This window comes from Myotis yumanensis, unplaced genomic scaffold (assembly GCF_028538775.1).
Source record: "Myotis yumanensis isolate MYYU_CA2020_CCGP unplaced genomic scaffold, mMyoYum1.0.hap1 SCAF_6, whole genome shotgun sequence".
In the NCBI taxonomy this organism is placed as follows: Eukaryota; Metazoa; Chordata; class Mammalia; order Chiroptera; family Vespertilionidae; genus Myotis; species Myotis yumanensis.
The window spans coordinates 90,702,860-90,728,641 of record NW_027223757.1 but is presented as its reverse complement, the minus strand read 5'-3'; the positions used below and the strand labels follow the sequence as shown (position 1 = coordinate 90,728,641).

The 25,782-nt window shown below is 41.0% G+C and overlaps 2 protein-coding genes across 2 annotated transcripts in view; one reads left to right on the top strand and one right to left on the bottom strand.

The window, feature by feature from the left end:
- PXT1 (peroxisomal testis enriched protein 1) overlaps positions 1–24,529 on the bottom strand; it is a 57,773-nt gene extending 33,244 nt beyond the window's left edge. The window contains exon 1 of the mRNA XM_070418685.1: positions 24,372–24,529. The gene's annotated coding sequence lies outside the window, so the exon portion shown is untranslated. The remainder of the gene's footprint in view (positions 1–24,371) is intronic.
- The window catches only part of KCTD20 (potassium channel tetramerization domain containing 20), a 29,132-nt gene continuing 5,001 nt past the window's right edge, over positions 1,652–25,782 (top strand). Inside the window, exons 1-7 of the mRNA XM_070418684.1 lie at positions 1,652–1,754; positions 14,849–15,052; positions 18,261–18,534; positions 21,486–21,588; positions 21,946–22,066; positions 24,058–24,255; positions 25,643–25,753. Of these exons, the coding sequence (XP_070274785.1) occupies positions 14,893–15,052; positions 18,261–18,534; positions 21,486–21,588; positions 21,946–22,066; positions 24,058–24,255; positions 25,643–25,753 (967 nt within the window). The 5' untranslated portion in view covers positions 1,652–1,754; positions 14,849–14,892. The remainder of the gene's footprint in view (positions 1,755–14,848; positions 15,053–18,260; positions 18,535–21,485; positions 21,589–21,945; positions 22,067–24,057; positions 24,256–25,642; positions 25,754–25,782) is intronic.

Here is a 25,782-nt window from a genome sequence, read left to right as displayed (position 1 = left end):
CTACCTCCCAGAGTTGTTGAGAAATGGAAGTGATGTAAAGTATTGGGGAAAGTACTTCGTAATAATTACTGTTAGTAGATGTTATATTTAAGGAGACTTAAATAACAGTTAATGAGATGGATTGGCCATTAAGACAACTGACTTTAGGAAGGGTTTCAGTTTCAGATATAAGTACATCTGAGAGATTCAGGTTTTGGAGATGCACTTATGTAGAAATAAAATTATAACAATCAGCATACACCTGTGTTTTCTGTGAATATACATGTTATACTCTATCTCCGTGATGTCTAGTCAAAAAAAAACTATCAGGTCTGGTATGCTATTCATTCACTATATAAAATTACAGACAAAAGTAGAACAGTTAGTCTTAACTATTAATTAAAAGACAGTAGTTCGCCTGATTCTCCAACCTTTGGGTCAGATTTTTGTATTTTACAAATTTGCAGAGAGAAACTTTTCCAGAAAAGATTTTGGTTCAAGTATTCTTGCAAGAATATTAAAAGGGTTTTCCCCCTTTTTTTCTTTTGACTTGAAGGGCATAAATTACACTGTACTTTATAGAAATGGAAATAAAGGCATTGGTTTGAATAATCCTCCATGTTACTTTGCTTGTGAAGCGTGAATCCTATTAACACTCCAATTGTTTATATTTATTTTACTAATTAGCAGCATAAGCTATCCATCCTGATTCAAACACAATACTGGATACTTTACAGTCATTTAAAGTGAAGTGAAAGAGTAGAAATGGGGAATGACCTCCAAACCTCTAGGTCAAATTAAGGATTGTTGCTATTTCTTCCCTCTTACGTTTTCTAGCATTAGTTTTATAGGGCCATACCGAGATGTTTTTGAAGGTTAGAATATTTTTCTCGTAACAACCAGTTTTCCAATTATTTGCTTCCAGTTAATTTAAAATGTGTCATTCAACTTTGTTTGCTATAGCATGTAGTTCCATTACACTCAGGTTTGAGAAAAGTGTGTTTTCCCCCTTCTTTTGGTCAGAATGCATACCCCGGGAGAGGGGCTTCCAAGCAAAACGTGTTTAAACAATTCCTTTGTTCTTACCACCGCCTTCCCTTAAAACAGCGGTTCTCAACCTGTGGGTCGCGACGCCTTTGGGGTCGAACGATCCTTTCACAGGGGTCGCCTAAGACCATCGGAAAACACATATATAATTACATATTGTTGTTGTGATTAATCACTATGCTTTAATTATGTTCAATTTGTAACAATGAAACTGGGGGTCACCACAACATGAGGAACTGTATTAAAGGGTCGCGGCATTAGGAAGGTTGAGAACCACTGCCTTAAAAGTATGGAGATGCGGGCTCCACAAGTTTCTATGCGCATCAGCTGTCTTGGGGCGAGTTTATTTTACACTCAGGGAACCACCACCTTTTCCGCTTTATTCCTTTAATCATTGGGAGAAGCTGCCCGGGGCTCAGAAGCGGAACCCACCCTGGCTGGGCGGGCGTGAGCGCGCCCTCTCTCGGCCGCTGGGCGTGTGGGGAAGGGAAGCGGCCACCCCAGCGCGGGGCCGGGGCCGCGGCCGACCCGGCTTTCCCAGCGTGCCCCGCGCGCCGCGGGGACTCTTAACGTGAAGCGCCGGTGATTCAGCCGCGTGTCCGCGCCGGTCGGGGCAGGGGGCGCGCGCCCTGCGGCACGGCCGGTCCCCGCGGCAGCTCCTCGCGGCGCGGAGTGCGCGCGCCTCGCTTCCCGGGCAGATTCGGGCCGGCGGCGGCGGGGAGCGGCAGGTAAGTGACGGCGGCCGGGCCGAGATTTGCCTTTGTGTCCGGGGGGGCGTCTCCTCAGGACGCCGCTCGGCGGAAGTCCGCCTGGTCCGACCCCCGCGCGGTCCCAAAATCCTCGCCGGGAAAGATGTCGGCAGACGGGTTCCGCGCCGGTCCTGGTGCCGAGGGTGGGGGCTGACGGCCGGGAAGGGGCACCTGCGGGGGCCGCGGAAGTGTAACGTGTGTTCGCCGCGGGCCTGTGGCGTTTCTGTCCCGCCAGCGGCGCCGGGAACTCCAAGGCGTTTGCAGACGCGGTCTCTTCTGGCCGCGCACTGACCTCGTTAGGAATTAGGTTGTTGGTCGGACGCGCTCGCCCGGCTTCCGCCTTCCTCCTCCTCGGTCACCGCCGCCAACCGGCTGCCTGCAGAGGAGCCGGGCGGGCCGACCCCGGTCGTTTTCTTTTAAATAAAGCCTTTTTATGGCAGACAGTGTCCTCAGGTTTAATAAAACCTTACTTTTTATAGCAGACAGTGTCGTCAGGTTTACCAGCCGAGCTCTGCGCTGTCAAAAAACCTCTTCTGTTTTGGAGTTTGTGATTCTTCCTGAAAATTCCTGGGTTGAAACCATTTATGTATAAGCAAACCAGCCAGCAGGATAGCAGGATAAACAAGGCTGCGGAGGGACTGTGGCCCCGATGGCGAACATGCGTGTTCCAAGCCCTCTCATTGTGCCCCTGTGTGCTGCCACCTGAGAAATGGAGGGTTTTTTACTGGTTCCCAAGACGAAGTGTTGTATGATATTAGTGAAATACGATGAGTCCAGAATCAAAGCGCTTCCCTCCCAACTGCCCCCCGCCCCCCATCCTGGCGTGAGGTTGCTCCTCACAGACGCCCGCGCCCCTCCCAGGAGTCGGACCCGAGACCCGGGGCGGGTCCCGAGCTGCGTCTGCTGCCGAGCCAGCGCCCTCCTGGGCTGGTGCTGGGATCCAGGGACCACACCTGGGGACACGCCGCCCGGCTCCCTCGCCCCTTTGTCGATTCACTCTCCCCTGCCCCCTAACCAGCCAGGAGGCGCCGACCGGAAGGAAACTTCAAAAAAGAGAGTGTTTTCTTGGACTCTGACACGGGGTAGGAAATGACTTCGTGCATATTTCTAGAATTGCCTTGGTGGTTTGGAGGTGGCCCGTGCCCATGGATCTGTCCTCTTTCCTTCTGGGGGCTGTTCACTACCAACACCCCCAAACTCCCCCCAACTAGCCCCGTCTCCTTCCCTTAGAGCCGGGGCAGTAGTGCCGTGTGATTGCCGTGGCCTTGAGCTCAGGCGTCCTGGTGTGTAGCCGGCGGCAGACACTCCAGTAAATGCCTGTCTTGTGCAAAGCCCTGTAGAGGCCGTGGTGCCTACAACATTGCCAAGATGGCCAGTTACAGGGCTCCCTCGAGGACACCTCTGCTGCCAAAGCTCTTTCCGTGTCTTAGTCCCTCTTCAGAGAGAGTGTCGGGAGGAGGTTCAAGTCAGGCCGTGTGTTTCGGACCATTTTCCTGTCTGGGGTATCTTTGTGGTGTCTGATTTCTCCTACTCATCCATCTTTTCCTATTGGTTCACAAAGCATCGTGTTGCCTTCCATGGTCCTGGGCTTCCTGGGCTTCACTTCATCCTCTGCGCCCAAGTCTGAACACGCCCGCACCTCCTTGCCTAACCTGAGTAGAAAGTTTAGGGAAGTTGTTGGAAAATGGTTTCTAGTTGGAATACCCAGAGTCGTGGAAAGATGAGGCTTAGAGATAGAAGGAAACCTATTACAAATTTATCTAGTGCAGTGCTCTAGTCTTTCAGGAGAATCTGAGCGAGGACATAGATGGCGGAGTGAGGACTCCTGGCTCCTAGCCTACTGTTCTTTCCACTAAGTCATCTCCAGAAAAATGCTTCAGAAAGGAAAAGGTCCAGAGAAGTTAAGTTATAAGGAGATGAGGAAAATGGAGAGACTGCCACATGACTACAAAAGCAGTATTATTTGGGAAAAATGGAGCCATATAAATCACGAAGAGTGGGAGTACTAAAATAAGGAACTCTGAAGCTTGAAAAAAGTAGTAAAAGGAAAAATGAGAGTAAATAGGTAGTTACCTTGTAATCCCAAGGGATTTATCTTTTTAAAGATCCACTAAAGGTTAAGATAAGTACATTGGACTTTTTATTATATTAGATGTTTACGCAGTGTCCACATAACTATACTGTGGTCCTTACCAAAGTTATTAGGTATCTCTGTTGGAGACAATATAAAACTGATGTAACTACTAATATGACTCATTATATTCTCATGTTCCCATGGGAAATTAGATTATTGGAATAATATATGCATTTCTGGAATAGAAGGAAGGAAAGACATGGATGAAAGAAGAGAACCTTTTGATATTTTTGCTTGGATCCCCAAATTAGACATTGTTGGATTGTTCTTGTATATTCATGAAAAGTAGAATTAGAAATACTGTAGTAACGACTTATAATACATAGACATTATTATATACCAGATGCTGTACTAAATGCTTTTTTATGTCCATTGTCTCATTTCATTATCTCCTTTTTACAACTGAGCAATCTGACAAAGAGTTTAAGCTTGCCCAAAGTTGTAAACCTAGTAAGTGGTCAGTGTTCAAACTTAAATCTGGCTGACTCCAAAGCCAATAAGATTTATGCTCAATAGTGTCCTCATAGACAGCTGAACAATATGTGCTTGAACTGTGCAGTTTCATGTATATGGAATTTTTATAAAATGACTGCAGTTCAATTGACCCTCATAGTTTAAACTCCACATTTGGGAATCCGAGTATGTGAAGGGCTTATGCAGATTTTGGACAGTGTGGGAGGTCTACGCCCCTAACTCCAGTTGTTCAAGGTCAGCTGTACTGAATTGTGTAGTGATTTAAAATGTGGGCTTTGGCCGTAACCGGTTTGGCTCAGTGGATAGAGCATCGGCCTGCGGACTGAAAGGTCCTGGGTTCGATTCCGGTCAAGGGCATGTACCTGGGTTGCGGGCACATCCCCAGTGGGAGATGTGCAGGAGGCAGCTGATCGATGTTTCTCTCTCATCGATGTTTCTAACTCTCTATCTCTCTCCCTTCCTCTCTGTAAAAAATCAATAAAATATATATTTTTTAAAAAATGTGGGCTTTGGATCCAGTCTTTCCTGGGTTCAAACCCTAACTCCTTCATTGACTAGCTTGGATAAAGGTACTCATCAGTTCTATGTCTCTGAAATAGTGACTGTAATAGTACCTACCTCAGAGGTTATTAGGATTGAGTTAACACATGTAACTTACATGATGTGCTTACAGCTGTGCTGAGACATTGAAAGTTCTCAGGAAATGCTGGCTATTCATTGTTTTTTAAAATATTATAGTTTAATTTATTTCAAGATACTGTTTTCTTTAGATCCAGATTGTCCATTCCACTGTTGAAGTTTTAAGGCTTTATGATAAATTATTATAGGTATAAAGTAAACTATCTGTTCATACTAAAACAGGTGGAGCCTAATACAAGTTTGGAAAGCACTGAGGTGCAGTGGATTTGGTTTCAGTTGTCTCTGTTAGTATATTCCTATTTGTTTCATAAAGAAGGTTGTAAGGATCAGATGAAGTAACAAATGTGAATGAAATTTGAATTGTATGCTATACAGATGTAAAATACTGTTATTAAAATTATAGAGGTAAGCCCAGCTGGCGTGGCTCAGTGGCTGAGCATTGACCTATGAACCAGGAGGTCACAGTTCAATTCCTGGTCAGGGCACGTGCCTGGGTTTCGGGCTTGATCCCAAGTAGGGGGCATGCAGGAGGCAACCGATCTCATCATTGATGTTTCTCTCTCTCTCTCCCTCTTCCTTCCTCACTGAAATCAATAAAAATATATATTTTTTAAAAATTATAGAGATAAGTGAAAATAACGAATTCCCAGCCCCACTGTAAGCCAGCAGAGACAGACTCTAGGATATAGGCCTGAGAATCTAGAACCACTGGCTTAAACCACTTATTTTATATTATTACTTAAATTTACTTATCTTTTCGCCCTGGCTGGGTGGCTCAATTGGTTGGAGTGTCGTCTCATACCCCACAAAGTTGCAGGTTCAATTACCGGTCAGGGCACAGACCTAGGTTGTGGGTTTGACCCCTGGTTGGGACACATATAGGAAGCAACTGATAAATGTTTCTCACATCAATGTTTCTCTCACCCGCCCCCTTCCTCTCCTTCTAAAAATTCAATAGACATATCCTCAGTGAAGCTTTAAAAAAATTTCCTTATAATTTTTTTCATATATCCCCACCTAACCAGTGTGTGAACTTAGGACCAACTCTGGAAAGTGTTCCTCAGTCCTTGTGTGTCCCTCCAAAGAGTGCTAGTGCCTTCACACAGTAGATGTTTGGTAAATGTATGATGACCATATATATACTAATTTGCTGGTAATCTGAAGTTACCAAACACTTCTCTATAATTTTGAGAGATTAAAAAATAAACCTAGCTGATACAAGTGCTTAGTCATACAAGAGATTCATTAGAAAGCTGTGTAGTTTTTAGTTTTAAAAACTACAGGTTTGGTTTTACAGAAATAACATGTTTGTTATTCGTAAATGTTTGGAATTAAGAGTTAATAGTGGTATCATAATTGTTTTGTTACTTCTGCAAGTGGATGTATTCAGAATCCAGTACTTATTCTCTATAAAAATACAAATACCCAGAGATGTAAATAGAGGGTTGTTGGTGTTGGAATTGAGAAGAAGGATGATGTGGTAGCTAGGTATTAATGCAAGAAAAGAGAAACAAGCAGAGACTTAAAAAATAAGGTTTTCAAATATTTTTATAAGCTTGAAACTAGTTTTAAATATATAAATAGTAATAATAACAGCTAACACTTTTTCAGTGTTTACCATATGCCAGAGACTGCTTTATTTGAAGTCTTTATAATTTTTAAAATAGTTCTCCCAAATAGATACTATTATTATTTTTAATTTACAGGTAAGAAAAATGAGGCTCAAAGAAGTTAGTCATGTGCCCAGATTCACACAGCTAGAAAGTGGTGGAATTAAGAACCAACCCAGGTGATCTGGTCCCAGAGCACTTGCTGGTAAATATGGGAGGCAGGGTAGCTTACGGTTAAATATAGCTTCCCTTCTAGTAACGCAAATGGAAAAACATTTATAGCATCAGTTGTTTGAAAAGAAAAAGAAACAAGAGAGAAAGGGGGTAGGAGAAGGGGATTGATCTTTACTCGGGGTTGATTATACAGATGCCTAAGCTCACAGGGAGAGGAGGTAAGGAAGGCGTGTGGTAACCTTGACCAGTATTCAAGAAATGCAGTACCATGAGTTCTTTTTTCTGCACAGAAAAAAGTCTGCATAGCTGCGATATTAATCTAGAAATATAATTTATCTTTAAAGTATATAATGTATGTAAGTTATTAATATAGGTGAACTAAATTTACATTTTACTTCTTGAATTAAAATGTTGATTAAATGCTGTCTTTTAACAGTAAATATCAAAATTTATCTAGTATTAATAGTTTCAATTATCCACACATATTTTTGTTAACATTTCACTGGAATGAGTTATGACAGTAATATTTTTAAGTAAAGCAAATTTTTACTTCCATATAGTAAGAGAACAAACAGCTGCATTCTGGGTCATAAACTAGTACGTGGAATCTAAATGTGTACAGTTGCCATCTCCATTACATTTAATGTTCTAGGAGAGTTATCATAAGAATGCTAAAACTGTTAAAGCTGGTGTTACTCATTGCAAAAGAAAAGTATAAATGAGTAGTTAAGACATAATTTTAAAGGTTAGAAGAAAAAAATTTCTCTATTGGCAACTTAAAACTTAGAACTTCTAGATAAGTGACATAGAAAAATGATGGGAAGTTGTTAAATTACAATTATGCATGACATTGACACAGAAATATATGGCTCAGTGGAACAGAGTTTAAAAACCACAGTAAGCATATATTATATGTTAGTATTTGAGAAAATTGACATCTCAACCACTGTGGATGGGGGAGGGGGATGGACTCTTCAGAATATATTGTTGAAGCATAGTTGGTTAACCTTTTAATTTTGTGAGATCTTTACCTCATGCTAAATGCCAAAATAAACTCTATATGGGTTAAAGTTTAAATTTTTAAAAGTAGCTATGAAGTGCATTGAGTTAAATTTGTTACAACCATATAATGGAATATTATGTACCATTGAAAATGATGTGACTGTGATTATTGACTTACAACCATGTTCATTGTATGCTGAGAATACAAAATAGTATTTACAGCAGAATTTCAAATTGCACAAATAAAAGAAATATATGTGTTTATTTATATTTAGAAGGTCAGGAAGAGAAGTTAGGATTGATTTTTGTCTTTTCAGTGTTTTCTGCCTGGAACAATGAACATGTTACCACCCAAGTGCAAGATTATCATTTGTCCTTGTGGTTTAAAATTTGACAGCAGTAAAAAAGCTAAAGAATAGACAGTTTGGTAGGAGAAGAGAAAGAATATGACATTTTCCTGAGGGAAGAATAGAAAGACACAGAAAGTCAGGTGCAAGTGAAAAGTTAGGCAACTGAGGCAAAAAATAATTCAAAGAACTCCAAAAGCAATACAGTGTGTAATTTCATTGAATCAAAATGAGAAAGAGAGCTGAAGTCAGGAAAACCATACAATAGTCAGAACATAAAAATATATTCAAAAGTGGAGGAGGAGCGTGATGAGCCAAATAAATGCTAAGTAATCATACAAGGGAGATTCACATACCCAGGTTCATCTCATGTCTTTATATAGCTTTTTGAGGGCTTTTCCATATATTCTATTTGAGAAAGGATTGTCTAACTTTGTAGTGGTAGATATCCCATTTTTATGCTTAAAACACTGAAGTTTAAGTGACATTTTCTTGGTGACATGGCTAGTTAATAACAAAGCCAGAACCTGCTTTGCTTCAGTCTGCTGGGTGGCCCCGTCATCATATCTTGTCGTCTCACAGACTTTCAGGGAGATGTGAGCATGTCATGGGAAACATCCAGTGGTTCTAGTCAAGACTGACACACTTGATGGGAATAAATCACTGCTGTTACCTAAGATCCACCTGGCGTGGGCTTTTTCCCCACCCACTCAAAACTTCTAAGGCTTTCAAGGGTGAAATTTTGGAAGTATGCTGAAAATAAACGGCTTTTTAAATGACCACATTAGAATGAGATAATATTTCACTTATCAGATTAGCAAAAATAAGGAAGACTGAAACACTGCTAGCAAGAATTCTGGAGAGTGAATACTCCATGCTCCTGAAAGAAGTGTAAATTGGTGTATTTATAAAGGATAAGCTGGTAGTATATCTACCTTTTTCCATAGAAGTTTTATTTCTAGTTTATTCCAAGGATATAATAGGGTAGATGCCCAAAAATATGCATGCAAAGGTTTCACCACAGCGCTGTTGATTTTTAAAGTATTTATATCTTTCTATGTTGACTGAATTTTTTTTCTGTTAGCACATACTGCTTTTATAAGCAGTAAAAAAAAAAAAAGCTATTTTTATGTATGGAAAAATAAAACCATCTATCACAGATTTCTTGTATCACTGCCATAACTCCTCCTTGATAAGAACTTCAGCAATAATGACCCTGGAAACTACTGGTTTTCTCTTTCATCTCTGACAGTAGAAGGATTAAGTCCTACAATCAATAAGGCAAGATGGTTTGGGGGAAGCAGTGGGATTGGTTGGAAAGAATATAATAATCCAAGGACCTAAGTTTCGAATCTATCTTTGCCTCTTGGCTAGAGTGTGATTTGGGGCAAGTTGCTAAACCTCTCTAAAGCTTTTTTTCCCCCCCAGCAGAAAAGTGAAGATAATGAAAATACCTCTCCTGGGGTAGTTTTAGTAACAAATACTTTTTAAAAAAATATATATTTTATTAATTTTTTACAGAGAGGAAGGGAGAGAGATAGAGAGTTAGAAACATTGATGAGAGAGAAACATCAATCAGCTGCCTCCTGCACATCTCCCACTGGGGATGTGCCCGCCACCCAGGTACATGCCCTTGACCGGAATCGAACCTGGGACCTTTCAGTCCGCAGGCCGATGCTCTATCCACTGAGCCAAACCGGTTTCGGCAACAAATACTATTAGGTTTGTAAGAGATCTTTGTAGACTCTGTATTCAGGAACAATAACAACAATCAACATTTATTGAGTGCTATATACCAGGCATCATACTGAGCACTTCAAATGTATTAGCTCATTTAATTCTTATAACAACTGGTGTGGTTTATCCTCTCTTACAAGTGAGCAGGTTGAGACACAGAGAGACTTAGGAACCTGCCCAGGGCCAGAATTATAAAAGGTAGAGCCATAATGGAAGATCAGACTTGGGGAGAAATGTAGCAAGAAATCTGTAAGAAGTAGTTACGTCTCACCATTCTGCCAGAGTTCTTTAAGGAAGACGGCAAGTATGTGGGAAGGGAGGACCCAGTGGAAATAACTTACAAGGGTTTCTCTCTTTACAGAGTCAGACAGCTAAATTATTACAGGTTTGGGGATATAAAATAGGAAAGCTCCAAGATTTAAAAAGGTTAAGAATAAAGTTTGTATGGGCTTAATCCTGGAGTGGTCTTACTCAGTACTTTAGAAATAATCTGGAAAAAGGAAAGTCAGAAGCCTTAAATAGTCAGAGACAGAATTTCTTCTGAGACTGGAACATTAGGGCTACACATGCAAAGGGAGAGAACAGAAACATGACAGAAGCATCAGCAGAGTTGATTTAAAATATATATAGATCTCACACAGATGTTTCTCTTTGTCTCGCCTCCTCCCTTCCACTCTCTAAAAATCAATGGAAAAATATCCTCGGATGAGGATTAACAAAAATAATAATAATAATAATATATATATATATATATATATATATAGATAGATAGATAGAGAGAGAGAGAGAGAGTTAAGTAGATGTAAATATTTAAACACACGCACCAGAGTACATTTTGAAGATGGTGCCTCTTCGCCCTCAGTCAGTAGTATTCTATCACCTCTGTTGTCTCTCCCTCTATTTTCACCAACTCTTTTAACCAGAACCCCTGGGTATCACCAGAGAATATATGTGAAGCAAAATGGAATCTGTTCACCTCTAATAGAAAGCATTAGCAGGGTTCTCATTGCTCTGCATAATGGAACTAGACCAAAGTCAAAAGCCATTAGAGTAGTAAAAGAAATGTAGTTGTTTTCACATAACCCCAGACTAAAAGGAGTAGGATTTGTATCTGAAATGAAGAATTGGCAAAGATATAATTACTTTCTGAATTTAATTATGAATTATAGATGAAGGGTGGGTGTTTATTTACCAATTTCTGTGCATCTACCACATCTTCACCACTGAGCTCTGACAGAGGAGACATGATCCTGAACTAAAAGATCAGATGCTGTACCATTAACAGTCTGAAAGCATAATGCTTTTGAAATGCATCCATGTTAAATTTAATTGTCCCCAACCCCATTCCATCTGGATTTTTAAAATCTGAATAGTTCAATGGCAAGATATTGAACTTAATGGAACAGTGATCTGATTATCTTCTCTTCTTCAGAAATAATTAGAGGAAATTGCAAGTAGAAAGAAAATACACTTGTTATCTAGAGATTATTTTGGATTAATACTCAAGATGACAGTGTTCTAGAGAAAAAAACAGTGTGTCCTGTTTTTAGGTGCAAGGAATATGTGGAGATAATTCCACTATCAAAGATTGTGTGTAAATTTTCCAAGATGGGGAGATTATGATGCTAAATGTCTTGCTGTTTCAGATCAGCAAAACCAAGACTTAACAAAATGTGGGCCTTCATAGGAGGCTGTGAAGTAAATAATAAGTATATTTGTGCAGCTCTTCATAGTGTATAAAATGCTTTCATGCGAGATGTGGAGGTGAAGCTTGAGCTGGCTTGCTTCTTAGCTATACAGTTTCATTAATATATTTCTAACTCCTAGTTGTGTTCTGAAGCAGTCTCTTCAGTTACTATTAGGTGTGCCAGGGGTGTCATGATCCTTTGCTTCTTGTATTTGACTTTTAGGACTGTTGGCCAAACATAGTGTTGTAGCAATAGAGAACTGTATTGTTGAAGTACTTTGCTTATTTCTTTTCTTTTTTTCCCCTCTTTTTTCTTCTTCCCTTAGATATGTTCTGAGGACCAAGATTCATTGGGGATGGTTACAGAATTGAACCATAGTAGGCAATGAAAATGTACATTCAGAGTTGAATAAAACATCCCTGCTGGAAAGAAAACACACCCCTACTATTAAGTTTAAATTGGCTGCACTGGTGTATGTTGAACAATTTGGTGTTAGGCTGTTTACTTTTTAGGTTTCATAGGTTAAGAGAGTTTTGTTCGGTCATGCTAGGATGATAGAGGAATTCATTCATAGGGACTTTGGGAAATGTATATTAGGGTTAGGCTATTTTTTAAAGCATTAGTCCTGAGACAGTTTCTTGAAAAACTGAGTTCTGAAACCAAATCCAGTTGGGAAAACTGAAAACTGGATCCTGACTTGGAGTTTCATAGTACACTCTGATCTTGTTCTTTGAAGCATTGTTTGTACTGGTAATAGTTAAGTAAGGTCATCTTAAATATTCATAGGTAGACAAGGCTCCTAGAATATTATATAGCAGTTGAAAAGGGCATGAACTAGACCATGATCTTCCAACATGAATGGATCTCAAGAACATTAATTTAGAGAAATATTACAGAATATACGAAATTGCGCAGCCCCACCCACCTGTGCTGGTCTTTGGTCGTTATGGCGTTAGGGCCACAGGCCTTTTATAACATAGATAGGAGATGCATATAGAATATAGTTTGTTTTTTAAAAGCAGCATGCTTTTAACAGTATATCTGTGTAATATGAATATATTTTTATAAAGTCTAAAAGGGTTCATACCAACCAGGTATAGTCACTGGAGAAGTGACTAGGGTTGGAGATGATGATCAAAGGGTCCTTTTTAAGAAAGGAAATATTCATGTATTATTTGTAATAAAAATGAACTAAATACAAATAAAATGCTTGTTAATGCTCAACAAGTTACTTTCTTTTCCCTCATTGGAGATATCTACCCTGATAATTCCAAATATCTATAATAATAAAAGTGTAATATGCAAATTGACCGAATGGCCAAACAGCGGAACGACCGTCCAGATGACCTTCCGGACAAAGCCGGGGCTGCGAGGGTCGAGGAGGCCGGGGCTGGATGCGAGAGCCGAGACAGCTGGCGCTGTGAAGGCCTATTCTTGCATTAATTTTGTGCATCGGGCCTCTAGTATCTTTATATTCATTAATTGGCTGTATACAAGTTAAACTGAGTTTTGAGCTTCGGTACTATAAAATAGGAAGAAAGTATTTTCATTCTAGTCCATTACAATGAAATTATTTTTCACACATTATAAGGAATAAATGAAGTAACACATACAAGCAGTCTAGACTTGTTTTCAAGAGATAGGCTTATTCAAGCTTATATTTTGGTCCAAGAGATCTTTTGAGAGCAACAAAGAGAAGTTTGAACTTGGTTCTTGAGCAATTAGTGAAGAGTTGAGAAGCAGCAGCTGTAGGTTGAGTGAAACATTGTAGTTCAAACCAGTTAAGCTTAAAGAAGCAAATCCTTTTTTGATCTTTCAATGTTGGTAAGAAATGTGCTTTCCAGTTCCATGGCTGTTCTTTATTCTGTTCTGTAGACCTGATTTTGGCATCTTCCTAAGAGAACTTGAGGGCAGTAGTGGTTCCGTTTGACTTTACCAATCTCCAGGATAAATTTTAAGTGGCTGCATTTTTTGTGTGTAGATATGCTTTTTCTTTAAGAAAGGGTAATTCTGAAAAAGCTGTACCCACATAACAAGTTTTCTGTCAGAACATTCATCTATTGATTTAATTTGCCTAATGTTATAAGAACCATTGTCTGAAAAGATTTCATCAACTAAAAGTATCTCTTCTTTAAAACAGTTTGTTTTCAGGCACATGTATTGATTCATCTTTCCAAACTGGTCATTTTTATATTTCATTCAAGTTAAAACAAGGATTAACTGATCAATCAACTTTATGCTAAAAAAATGTATTAATACAAGCTATGAAAGGAAGAATTTAATTCACATTACAAATATTTACTGGCACCTCTACATACTTGCGTGTGAGGGAAATTCAGAGTATTAAAACATGTTACTGCCCTTTGTGACCAGACTTCTTCCTAAATTGGTGTTAGCCTGCAATCCATATGCATAAAAATTGCTGGTGATGTAAGATGATTCTTCCACCAAAACAAGTGGAAATTAGTAGAGTATAAACTGTGAAAGTACTGGGTAGGGTGAACTTCAGGAATGTTTTCTACTGTAGTTGGACAGCCCCCAAGGAGAAGGGCTGCCCGGCATGACTGCCTGGAGGAAAGGTGTAAAGCCTCCTGTCTGACCTCCATTCTGCCTCATGGGCGAGTACCTTGCACGTGGCATTCGCCAGTAGGTGTTGTTCATGATGATAGCGCACTGCGGGAGGGGGGGGGGGGGGCGGGGGGGGGGGAGTTAGCCTTGTGTCCAGTGACATCTTGGTGTAATTTTGAGGTGGGTCTTGGGGATTGAGCGTAATTAACAGAAAGTGCGAGAACTTTTTTAGTGCAGGTGACTTCGAGTTTCGGCTCTCATGCTAGCATTATTGTTGTGATTGTTTTGCATTTCTTTGTGCTTCACTGTTGCAGGAGTATGTCTGTCTCAATTTTTAAAAATATATGGCAGGTTTTCTTTCAGTGATCAATTGGACTCTTCCCTGCCTGTGTCTCTGTGGTATAAATACCACCATTTAATATGTAGAATTGATCATGAATGTGGGCAAAGTCAGTGAGTGCTTTCAATGTCTGTTTGTAGATAAAGCTTAACATTATTCTCTAATAACAGGTTTATCAACAGACCATTTAAATCAGCCAGTTCCTCTCAATATAAATCATAGAGATGTTTAAGATGTCATTTCTTCTCAGAACAAGAATGAGAGCTGCCTGTCAGTTCTCTAGTTTGGCTTTCATGCCATGGAAGTCCTTGGAAACCTGTTTTGAGAGAGTTCTAAATCATGCATATTCCTGTCTTGCAGGTTTTTTTCCTGATCAGGCGGACAGATCAGCATAGAGTCCAAGGATGAATGTTCATCGTGGCAGTGAGAGTGACAGGTTATTGCTGCAGGAGGCCAGCTGCCTAATGGATGAAACCTCGGCTGCAGCCCAAGAAAAAGAAACTAGTAGTCTGACTTCTTCTGGTCTTCAAAATCTTGCTTATCCGCTAACTCCCAGGAGTGATGGTACGGAGACTAGATATTGGCTTAATGTAAAGGGCCTTCTGACATCTAAGCATCCACTCTGCCCAGAAGACATAAATGTTCTTCATCTTTATAAATAAGATATCCAGTTAATTGGCTTAGCTTACCTTTCACAATTATATAAAGCTAACCATCACAGAAAATCTCCACTTATTCAATCAATCTAGAACATCTAACTTAGGCTTAATGGTGTGAGAAAAACAGTCATGGGTTTGCAAGCAAAAGACCGGCTCAGATTCTAGCTCTGCTATCTATCAGCTGTAACCATGGAAAGATTCTTAATCTTTCTGAGCCCTGCTTTCTTAATCTAGAAAACAAGGATATAACATTCTTCTGACTTCACAAGGCTAGAATATTAGAGTTAATGGGTGCGAAGGGTCTTGTAAACCTTTTTCTTTTTTGGTTTTAGAGAGAGAGGAAGGGAGAGGTATAGAGAGGCAGAGACATCGATGAGAAAGAAACTGATCGGCTGCCTCCTGCACACGCCCCACTGGGGATGGAGCCTGCAACCCGGGCATGTGCTCCATAGGGAATGGAACCGGGAACTCCTGGTCCATGCTCAACCACTGGCCATACCGACCGGGCTCTTTTTAACTTTTAAATAAAAACAGTAGCAACAATAATAGCAATTACCACTTATTGAGCACTCACTGTGCTAGGAATTTTACATACATCTCTTTATTTTATTTATTATTTTATTTATTTATTTATTTTATTGATTTTTTTTACAGAGAGGAAGGGAGAAGGACAGAGTTAGAAACATCGATCAGCTGCCTCCTGCACACTCCCTACTAGGGATGTGCCCGCAACCAAGGTACATGCCCTTGACCGGAATCGAACCTGGGACCCTTGAGTCCGCAGGCTGACGCTCTATCCACTGAGCCAAACCGGTTAGGGCTACATACATCTCTTTAGATCAAGAGTGGCAAACTGTGGTCAAATCTGCACTGCTGCCTATTTTTGTCGATAAAATTTTGAAATACAGCCATCATGCCCATTTGTTTACATATTGTCTATGGCTGCTTTCTTGCTACAATGGTAGAGACTGACCCACTGAGCCTAAAATATTTACTTTTTGGGTCTTTACAGAAAGTTTGCCGATCCCTGCTTAGATTAGTCCTCCTTTTAAAAATGACGAAACGTGGGTAACTTTTGCTCGGGTTCACACTGCTAGGATGTGGGGACTGAGATTTGAACCCGTGTCTTTTGGATCAGGCTGTGCTGTTGTATACATACCAGCTGATGGACAAGCGGAGTCACTGCCCCTAGAGTGCACCATTAGAGAGAAGTTGTGCTGTGAGTCTCTTTTCCTGCTCACCTGTTTAAGGATAGTACCTGAGGCATCCTTCAGGAATCCACCTAATTTAATTGCTTCATTTCTGGGGGCAAATCAAGCTTTCTAGAGAACTGAATTAGTGATTTACATACCTACTTTCATTTTTAAGAACGGCACTGCCAGTGTGAAAGCCTGTCTGGTGATTAAGGTGTTTCTTCCTACAAGCCTGCCTGTGGGTTGTGTGGGAACTTGGCTCTTGGTATGCAAAATCAGGGCCACATTGAAAACTTAAGTCCTGCAGAAGCTGTAGGATGTAAACCCGAAATCGGCTTTTGGTCTAGATTTTGCTTTTCTTTTCTCCAGAAACAAGGTCGGGGCGTTAATCAGACTAATTCCCCAGAGGTCATGGGCAGTAATCATGTTCATGAAAATTTAGAATATAGGAAGGGTGGGAATGAGAAATTCAGTTGTATCTATAATATTTTATTTCTTTCCAAAAAAGGTTTGAAGGAGAGAAAAATGTTAACTGAGCTTGGCATATGCATGTGGTATTAACTCTATGCTTTGGTATATTTGACATTTTTTATTAAGAATACTTTTTATATTAAAATATATTAGGAAAACTGCCTATTTAAGCATCCTCTGAGCCCTGGCCAGTGTGCTAAATGGTTAGAGCGCTGACACAGGAAATGAAGGGTTGAGGGTTCAATTCCTGGTCAAGGGCATGTACCTGGGTTGCAGGTTCACTCCCCATCCCAGATGGGCTGCATGCAGGAGGCAACCAGTCGATGTGTCTCCTCCTCCCCTCCTCTCAGTCACTCTCTCCCTTTCCCTTCCACTCTCTCTGAAAAGCAATGGGGGAAAATATCCTCATGTGAGGATTAACAAAGAATAAAATAAATAAAAAATAAGAGCATCCTCTGGGAATCCTTTTGTAAATACTGGCTCCTTCCAGCCAGAACTATGAGAAATAATCTGTTAAGTCTCATTCCCTATCTCCTGTGTACTCCCAGAGTTCATTAATTCCAGTTTAAGTCTCTTGCATGATGTGGTATTGTTCGTTTTTAAGTGCTCTCACATTCTTTCAGTTGATAGTCAATCCTGTGAGGTAGGTGGAATGAACGTTATTCTCATTTTAGAGATGACGAGCCAAGTTTAGAAAAATAAATTACTTAAAGAAAATAGCTTTTTGGTGATACAATAACTGAGCATGAATCCTAACCCAAGGCCATTTGCATGGGAATTTTGCAGCTGATAGAAGACCTGCCTGTTCAGAAGTGGTGTTGGTGATGTTAGGATGCTCCTTTGCATAGTGAAAATGCATTTTTCTGTGACTTCTAGGAAAAGTGATGCATTAGACAATAGACTCTGTCATTGTCTTTCTGGAAAATAGAATTTGGAAACATTTTTAAAGACTGTAGAAAGTAAATGGTTTTGGCACACCAGTGGTAGCACAAATAAAACATAGGAAGTATAAGTATTATTTGGAGAAGTGAAAACGAAAGTAGAAAGTTATTGCCTCTGTGGAATAACACTGGGGCGGCCGTGGAGTGGCAGGGGATTGCTGGTTTTCCACAGAAAGTTGTCCCTAATGTTTTAATTTTTTAAAACCATATCGAAGTTTACTTTTAAAGTTTTTAATCATTTTATTTTAAAATGTGGCTATTACTGCCTTTATCCCTTCTCCCTACACATACATGTGCTTGGCATGAGTGGAAAAAGCTCAGGGGAATCCAATGTAAGTCTCCTGCTATATTTTTCTTTACTTGCTGTAGGCAAGAGTTTTTGCCTGTTTGCCTCTAAACATCTATGGGGGTTTTGTTTAAATTTTTATTGTTTTTTAAAGAAAACAGGGTTTATTTTTCCCCCAAGGCTTTTGCAATTGAGTTATTTTGGTTGGTTTGTATCTTTCAGACCTTTCACTGGACTATGCCTCTCAGCCAGCAAGCCTCCAGTTCCCTCACATAATGCCACTTCCCGAAGACAGCAAAGGCTCCTGCTTCCCAGGTGGGACTAAACGGAGCTATGAACCCTTTATTGCTCCAGAACGATTTGGAAACAGCACTATGGGCTTTGGCAGTAACGTTCATTCCCAGGCGCCAGAGAAAGTGACACTTCTCGTAGACGGCACACGTTTTGTGGTGAATCCACAAATTTTCACTGCTCACCCGGATACCATGTTGGGAAGGTAACTGATGATACTTCCCTTCTACATGCACTCTGTTCTCTATGACTGGAATACCTGCTGTTTATCTTGCTTTAGATGTGAAAATGAAAAGCATTGCATTGCTGATTTTCTGCCTTCCTCCTTTGGTGAGATGGAGGGCAAGCTGGTACAAAACGTACATGTGTTGGTAATTTGGGGGGCTGGGTATTTTATTTATAAAGCCAGTATAGTGAACAAAAGAAGGGAGTGCAGCCAGAACTATCAGAAATAATATGTTAAATCTCATTCCCTATTCCTCTATAAACTAACTCTGAAACAGAAATCAGATACTTAATTTATTTTATTCACAATTTGCATAACCTCCCAAAAGCAATGTTTTTCTGAGTTCTACAAGTCAGAGATACTGGGATAAAGTGAGAGCTGTAAATTGAGTTCATCTTTCTTTCGTCTTTTGTCTCTTAATAAAAAAAATAGAATTAGACAAAAGTTTCACAGGACACAAAAAGCCGTTTCACTGAAAAGTAGTATATTGCCTGCCATCTATTGCCAGTTCGGCTGAGAAATAGATGTTTTGCTGTCATTTTCTGATGCCTCCATCACTACTTGTTTTCTGACATCTGGCTTTTCTGTTTCTTTATTCTTCATGTTTCATCCAGACGGTAGTCTTACCCTCCTCTCACTGCCCACTGCCCCAACTTTTCAGGATTGGAATTTAGGGAATGGAAAGAGCCTGCCCAAAGGAGCACTGCCCACAAGTGCTCTTGGAGCCGGGGCTGGAGGTTAGGAGATCCTCTTTCTGCAGTCATAGACCTTAACATGAGGAATAGCCAATGGACAAGAGTAAAATAATAATGATGTGTGTGTGTACACACCTTTGACTTTTAAGGATTTTTATCTACTTAGAAGTAGATGTTATTTAAAGATCTAACCTCACTCAGGACATTGAACTAATTTGAACCGAATTAGAAATCAGAGGAAAATCACTAATTTTCCTGAATCTTAGACCAAATGGGATCCAGCTATTCAAATATGTGTTTACTTGAACATATACATACAAATTCATGATGAGCCATTTTTAACCAAAACTAAACCTATATATTTCTCAAACATCTGAATTAAGATTAAATGAGAACATTAAATTATTTTCTAAATTGGCCCTGTATTTAATCAGACTTGACTTCCTGTGCTCAGTCTTGGTATCACCACCAGTAATGTCCCGCCGCCAGGGCCCCCCCCCCCCCCCCCCCCTGCAGTGTTCCTGAGTTCCTCAGGGCAGTCTGGCTGAGGTAGGTTTCCTCTGAAGGTGGTGATAGAAGAAGGCAAGCATTATCTAGGCAATAGATCCTTGGCTAACAGTGTTCTTTGAATCTAGGAATGGGTTGTCCACGAAGAAGAGAGTCTGATTTCTTTATCTAAATGGTTCATCAGCTGAGTGCCAAGGTCATGAGTTCTGAGAGTTACTTAGGTTTGTTGTCCTGTGGCTGCATAACAGTACTCATAAGCCCAGCCATTGAGCTTACAGATGTGGACCGCTAGCCGCAGAGGGGACAAGTTGAGAGATCAAGAATGGACTAATGCAAATCCATGCCACTATTGGAGAACTAGGTCCTGCTGATGGCAGGGGGATCATACTGCATTTGTTCACTATTTTGATTCATAGCTGTCTCAGCTAGACGTTAGCCAGAATGTTCCAGAAAAATGTTAGCATTCTTTGAAGACAGTTTTTACCAGGATGGATTTCTTATGTATGGTCTAGTGATTTGGAAAGCATGTGGAATAGAGTCTTTTTCAGACCTTTAAAAGTAGCCAATTCAGAGTGGAGGCAAACGGTTTTGAGCAGTTGAGCAGCAGGACTTCCCAGCAGGTTAAGGAAGGAAACGGCAGTGCGTCCCCACTGAGAACTCAAGTCAGGCTGCTGCAGCTAGCAGCTATCTGCCCGCCCTTCGTGCTCACTTCCCATCCCACATGCAGCAGGACTCAGTTTGGGGCCAGTTTTCCTGGAGGGTATCTGAGAGGAGGAGGAAGAATGGGAAAAGGTGAATCAGAAAAGCAACCTCCTCCTCAGACCCTCATGACCTCTGAGTTCATGCTTAGCGCAGGCCTGCCTCTCTGAAATACGTCAGACTGCTGATGAGCCTAACACAGTGATGGCGAACCTATGACATGCGTGTCAGAGGTGACACGCGAACTCATTTTTTTGGTTGATTTTTCTTTGTTAAATGGCATTTAAATATATAAAATAAATTTCAAAAATATAAGTCTTTGTTTTACTATGGTTGCAAATATCAAAAAATTTCTATATGTGACACAGCACCAGAGTTAAGTTAGGGTTTTTCAAAATGCTGACACGCCGAGCTCAAAAGGTTCGCCATCACTGGCCTAACACCTACCCTCCTTTTCTACTTGACCTGAAATTCCCATAGTTAGTTACTCCTTGGCTTGAAGAAGGGCATTTTCCCCCCAGAGCTCCACCATTGAAACGTACCAGGAAAGGGAAAGCATTGACATATCTGTACCTATTAATACAGATTCATCTGTCAGATTAGAGGTTGAAAGCAGAACACAGGAATATTGAGAATTGGCATCCCGGGTAGGTAAATGCTGATAGAGGAGGGAAAGGGATAGGAAAGGCCAGGAGCATGAGACACTGTGTCTCTGAGCTGCGTGGCACATACACAGGCAGATTCCCGGCAGTGGGGAGCGCAGGAGAGGCAGCCCTCACACTGCAGACACGCTCCCAGGGCTTGCTTCCCTGCCCCTGCTGTCACAGGAGCTCGCCACAGGTGAGCCTGGCGGACGTGCCGCTTCGTGCCCCTCGCTGAAAGCCATGCTGCCTTCTTTTCCAGTCTGAAGGGCATTTCCTAAGACTTGAGTGCGTCGTTGGGGCTGGGTCCCAGTGCTCTGTTAACTTACCCTAGGTGAGAGTGAAAATCCTGCCGGAGAAGGTCACATTGTTGCCTGGTGTCTTTCAGGATGTTTGGACCAGGAAGAGAGTACAACTTCACACGGCCCAACGAGAAGGGGGAGTATGAGATTGCCGAAGGAATCAGTGCAACTGTCTTTCGAACGGTGCTGGTGCGCAGTAGTCTTTTCGTTATATCCTCTTCCACGGGCCCGCGTGATCAGAAGTCCTCAGAGTCCACCAGGCTGTGGTACTGACCTTAGGGTCTCTAGTTTCCAGTGGCTGACTTTCCCACTTTACTTTTTATTCCTGTAACTTAAGTATTCTTGCTGTATGAGCTCAATCAGGTATCAAGTTGTGATTTACCATGTCAGGATATCCAGGAGCCACTTTGCCATTTAGTGAGTCAACCAACTTGGTGACAGTGCTAGTAACCCATCACTGTACAGAACCAGCAGTGAATAGGTGTGGAAGAGGTAATTTTTCATCTTGTTCTTTACCTACATTTCTTCCTCCTAATCTATTTACAGGATTATTACAAAACTGGTATCATCAATTGTCCTGATGGCATCTCTATCCCAGACCTTAGAGATACGTGTGATTATCTCTGCATTAACTTTGACTTCAACACTATCCGATGTCAAGATCTGAGTAAGTACAGGAGCAGCTGAACTTAGTTTGCCTGGAATTGATTGGCATTTTTTATTGCTAACCAGAGATTCTCAAGTTTGGGCTGAGAATCATCTGCAGAGGCAGAGAGGTGCTGCTATCCCGTCCCCTCTCTCGCTTCAAAGCATTTTGAGGACGTGCAGTAAACAAGAGAATGTGTAGTGAGCTCTAAACCTAGCTTGGCCCGTGAGTTACCAAGCTAATTCCTTCCCCTCTTGGTGTCTCAACCTTTTTAACAAATAAGGGTACTGATTCTCAGATCTGTGGGAAGTTTCACTAGGAAAGTTAAACAGCATAAATTGGCTGGGTTCTTAACAATTATATTTATTATTAGCATTAACTTAGTGCAGGGGTCCTCAAACTACGGCCCGCGGGCCACATGCAAATACAAGTATTGTATTTGTTCCCGTTTTGTTTTTTTACTTCAAAATAAGGTATGTGCGGTGTGCATAGGAATTTGTTCATAGTTTTTTTTTAAACTATAGTCTGGCCCTCCAACAGTCTGAGGGTCAGTGAACTGGCTCCCTGTTTAAAAAGTTTGAGGACCCCTGACTTAGTGTTTGTTAAGTGCTTTATAGATGTGAACTTGGTGTAAATCCTATAATAATCCTAAAAGATGGGTGATAACCTCATTTAACAAATGAGACTGAGAAGTTAGCTTGTTCAAAGCTCTTAAGCATTAAAAGTTGAAATTAGGACTGATTGTCCGACTATAAACTCCATGCTCTTATCATTACCCACTAGGCTCCCTGAAATTATTTTTAAATTGTTCTTTGAAGTTCATGATACATTTCCCTGCAGACTCCATGAAGTTCTCTGGACTTGTGAATTCTCTACTGGGTCTAGTATATACTTAGAGCAGTGGTTCTCAACCTGTGGGTCGAGACCCCTTTGGCGGTCCTTTCACAGGGGTCGCCTGTGACCCTTGAAAATAGTTTAACAGAAAATATTTTCAAGGGTCGCCTAAGACCATGCTGCATATCAGATATTTACATTACGATTCATAACAGTAGCAACATTACAGTTATGAAATAGCAATGAAAATAATTTTATGGTTGGGTCACAACATGAGGAACTGTATTTAAAGGGTCAGAAGGTTGAGAACCACTGACTTAGAGCAAGTCCCTTGGTGTCTCCAAACTTCAGATTCTTCTTCTTCTGTGTACGCTTAACTCCATGAAATTGGGGTCTAGAGGATCTTCAGAAGCAGTACTACAGAGTCATCCCCGAATGATGGTTCTATATCTTGTAGAATTATGTTTATGATATGACACTGTATGTTCAACAAAGCCTCCATTGATCAGAATGCTCAGGGATTATTAAGCACTAGAGGCCCAGTGCACAAAATTCATGCACGGGTTGGGGGGAGGTCCCCCCTTAGCTCAGTCTGAACCCTCTCCAATCTGGGACCCCTCAGGGGATGTCCGACTGCCGGTTTAGGCCCTCTCACAATCCTGGACTGCTGGCTCCTAATCGTTTGCCTGCCTGCCTGATTGCCCCTAACTGCCCCCCTCTGCCAGCCTGGTCGCCCCCAACTGCCCCCTTCTCTAGCCTGGTCACCCCCAACTGCCCGCCCCCCTCCCCCGCGCTGGCCTGGTCTCCCCTCACAGCCCCCCCGCCAGCTTTGTCACCCCACTCAGCCTGCTGTTCAGTCGTTTGGTCATCCCTCACTAACACCCCCCCCCCCCCCCATGGTCATAGGCAGCCATCTTGTGAGGGTGTGAGGGTTAATTTGCATATGACCGCTTTATCATATAGGATCATATAGGATGAGTAAAGGAAGCATGGTAGAATGTGAAATACATCTAACAAAATCAGCTTAATCACCACCTTGAAGCAGGAAACAATGTCCGCCTTCAAATGGGTCACTTCTCTGGGCCCCATCAATGGTGACAGCGATTACCCGATCATCTTTTTCACTCCAGTAACTTGCACTTGGGCAGAGCATGCTCACCTGCACTTTCTCTCCCCAGGTGCTTTATTGCATGAACTGTCCAATGACGGTGCTCACAAGCAGTTTGATCACTACCTCGAAGAGCTGATCCTGCCCATCATGGTGGGCTGTGCCAAGAAAGGGGAGCGAGAGTGCCACATCGTTGTGCTGACCGATGAGGATTCTGTGGACTGGGATGAAGACCACCCCCCACCCATGGGAGAGGAATATTCCCAAAGTAGGAGCCACCTGCATGGTGCAGATGTTTTTTGCAAAAAACACGCTACCCAGAATAGCAGCTAGATGCTAGAACCAGCGTGAATATCACTGTGAGCCAGTGATGAGCACACTCACCTGGAAGATCAGTTCAGTGCAGTGACGCAGGTCTGACTGTTACGCTGTGGAACATAGTGAATGTTATACCTTCCCTGCTGCTGGTGCCTGGTACTGTGTCAGTGCTGAGGCAGCCTGTTAAACGGTGGTGTCATTCTTCCATTTTTAAATCCTTTTGAACTGATAACACAGAATTCAAAAAGTACATAAGGATGCACATTGAGAAGTCTTGTTCCCACCTCTGCCTCATCTATCCAGTTTTCCTCCTCAGTTTCTTCCAGATGTTTTCAGTACACATACATAAGCACGTTTTCCTTTCTTTCAAATGATACCATATAGAATACAGACTGTTCATACAATTTCTTACATTAAAAGCCTCCATGCTCTTATTTATAGCTGTATAGTATTCCATTGCATGATTGTCATAATTGATTTAACCAGCCCTGTTGGTGGACATTTAAGCTATAAATTATAAATGATGCTGCAGTGAATAGCTATTTATTTATTTGAATTGTTATGAGTTTAGTTGAGTCAAAATGAAGGCATATGCCAGGGAGCAAGATCTCAAATGCTCCGTGAATATCCTTTTTATTACAAATCTTTTCACACGTGCATATCTCTGTAGAATAATATTCCTAGAAATGAAATTTCTGTCAAAAGCTTTGTGCTTTTATAATTTTGATACATGTTGGCAAATTATCCTCCATAAAGTTTGAGTCAATTTACACTCACAAAACATAGGAAGGTTTGTTTTCTGCACGTGTTTTACTAAAGTTTTATATTTGCTATTTGAGTTTTGGTTTTCATTTCTCATTTCATGAATGAGACTGACCATCTTAATTTTTAAGAGCCATTTTAATTTCCTTTTCTGTTAAACTATTTTTTCCTTCAGCCCATTGCAAAATTGGATTGTTAGTCTTTTACTTAGAGATTTGTGTAAGCTCTCTATTTGTGACCTCTATTAAGGAAGTTAGCCCTTTGTAATATGAGTTGCAAATATTTCTTTCAGTTGATTGTCTACTTAGTGGTTTTGACTAAGTAGAGATGTATTTTTATATAGTTGAGTGTATCAACTTTTCTTTTATGGCTTCTAGGTTTTATGTCCTACCCAGAAAGGCCTTCCATATCCTATTTAACATTTAATTTGTGATCCACCTGATTTTTTTTTGGCATCAGGGCCAAAAGAAATATAACTTTTATTAGTCTGATTCTGTTAGCTCATCTCCTTCCTCTTAATGGAGTCTTTGCTCCATAACTAACCCCAGATCTTTTATTTTTTATTTTTTCCACAGTTCTTTATAGTTCCAAGCTCTACAGATTCTTCAAGTATATTGAGAATCGGGATGTTGCTAAAACAGTGTTAAAGGAACGGGGCCTGAAAAACATTCGCATTGGAATTGAAGGTAAAAACATCCCAGTCAATATTCAGCTT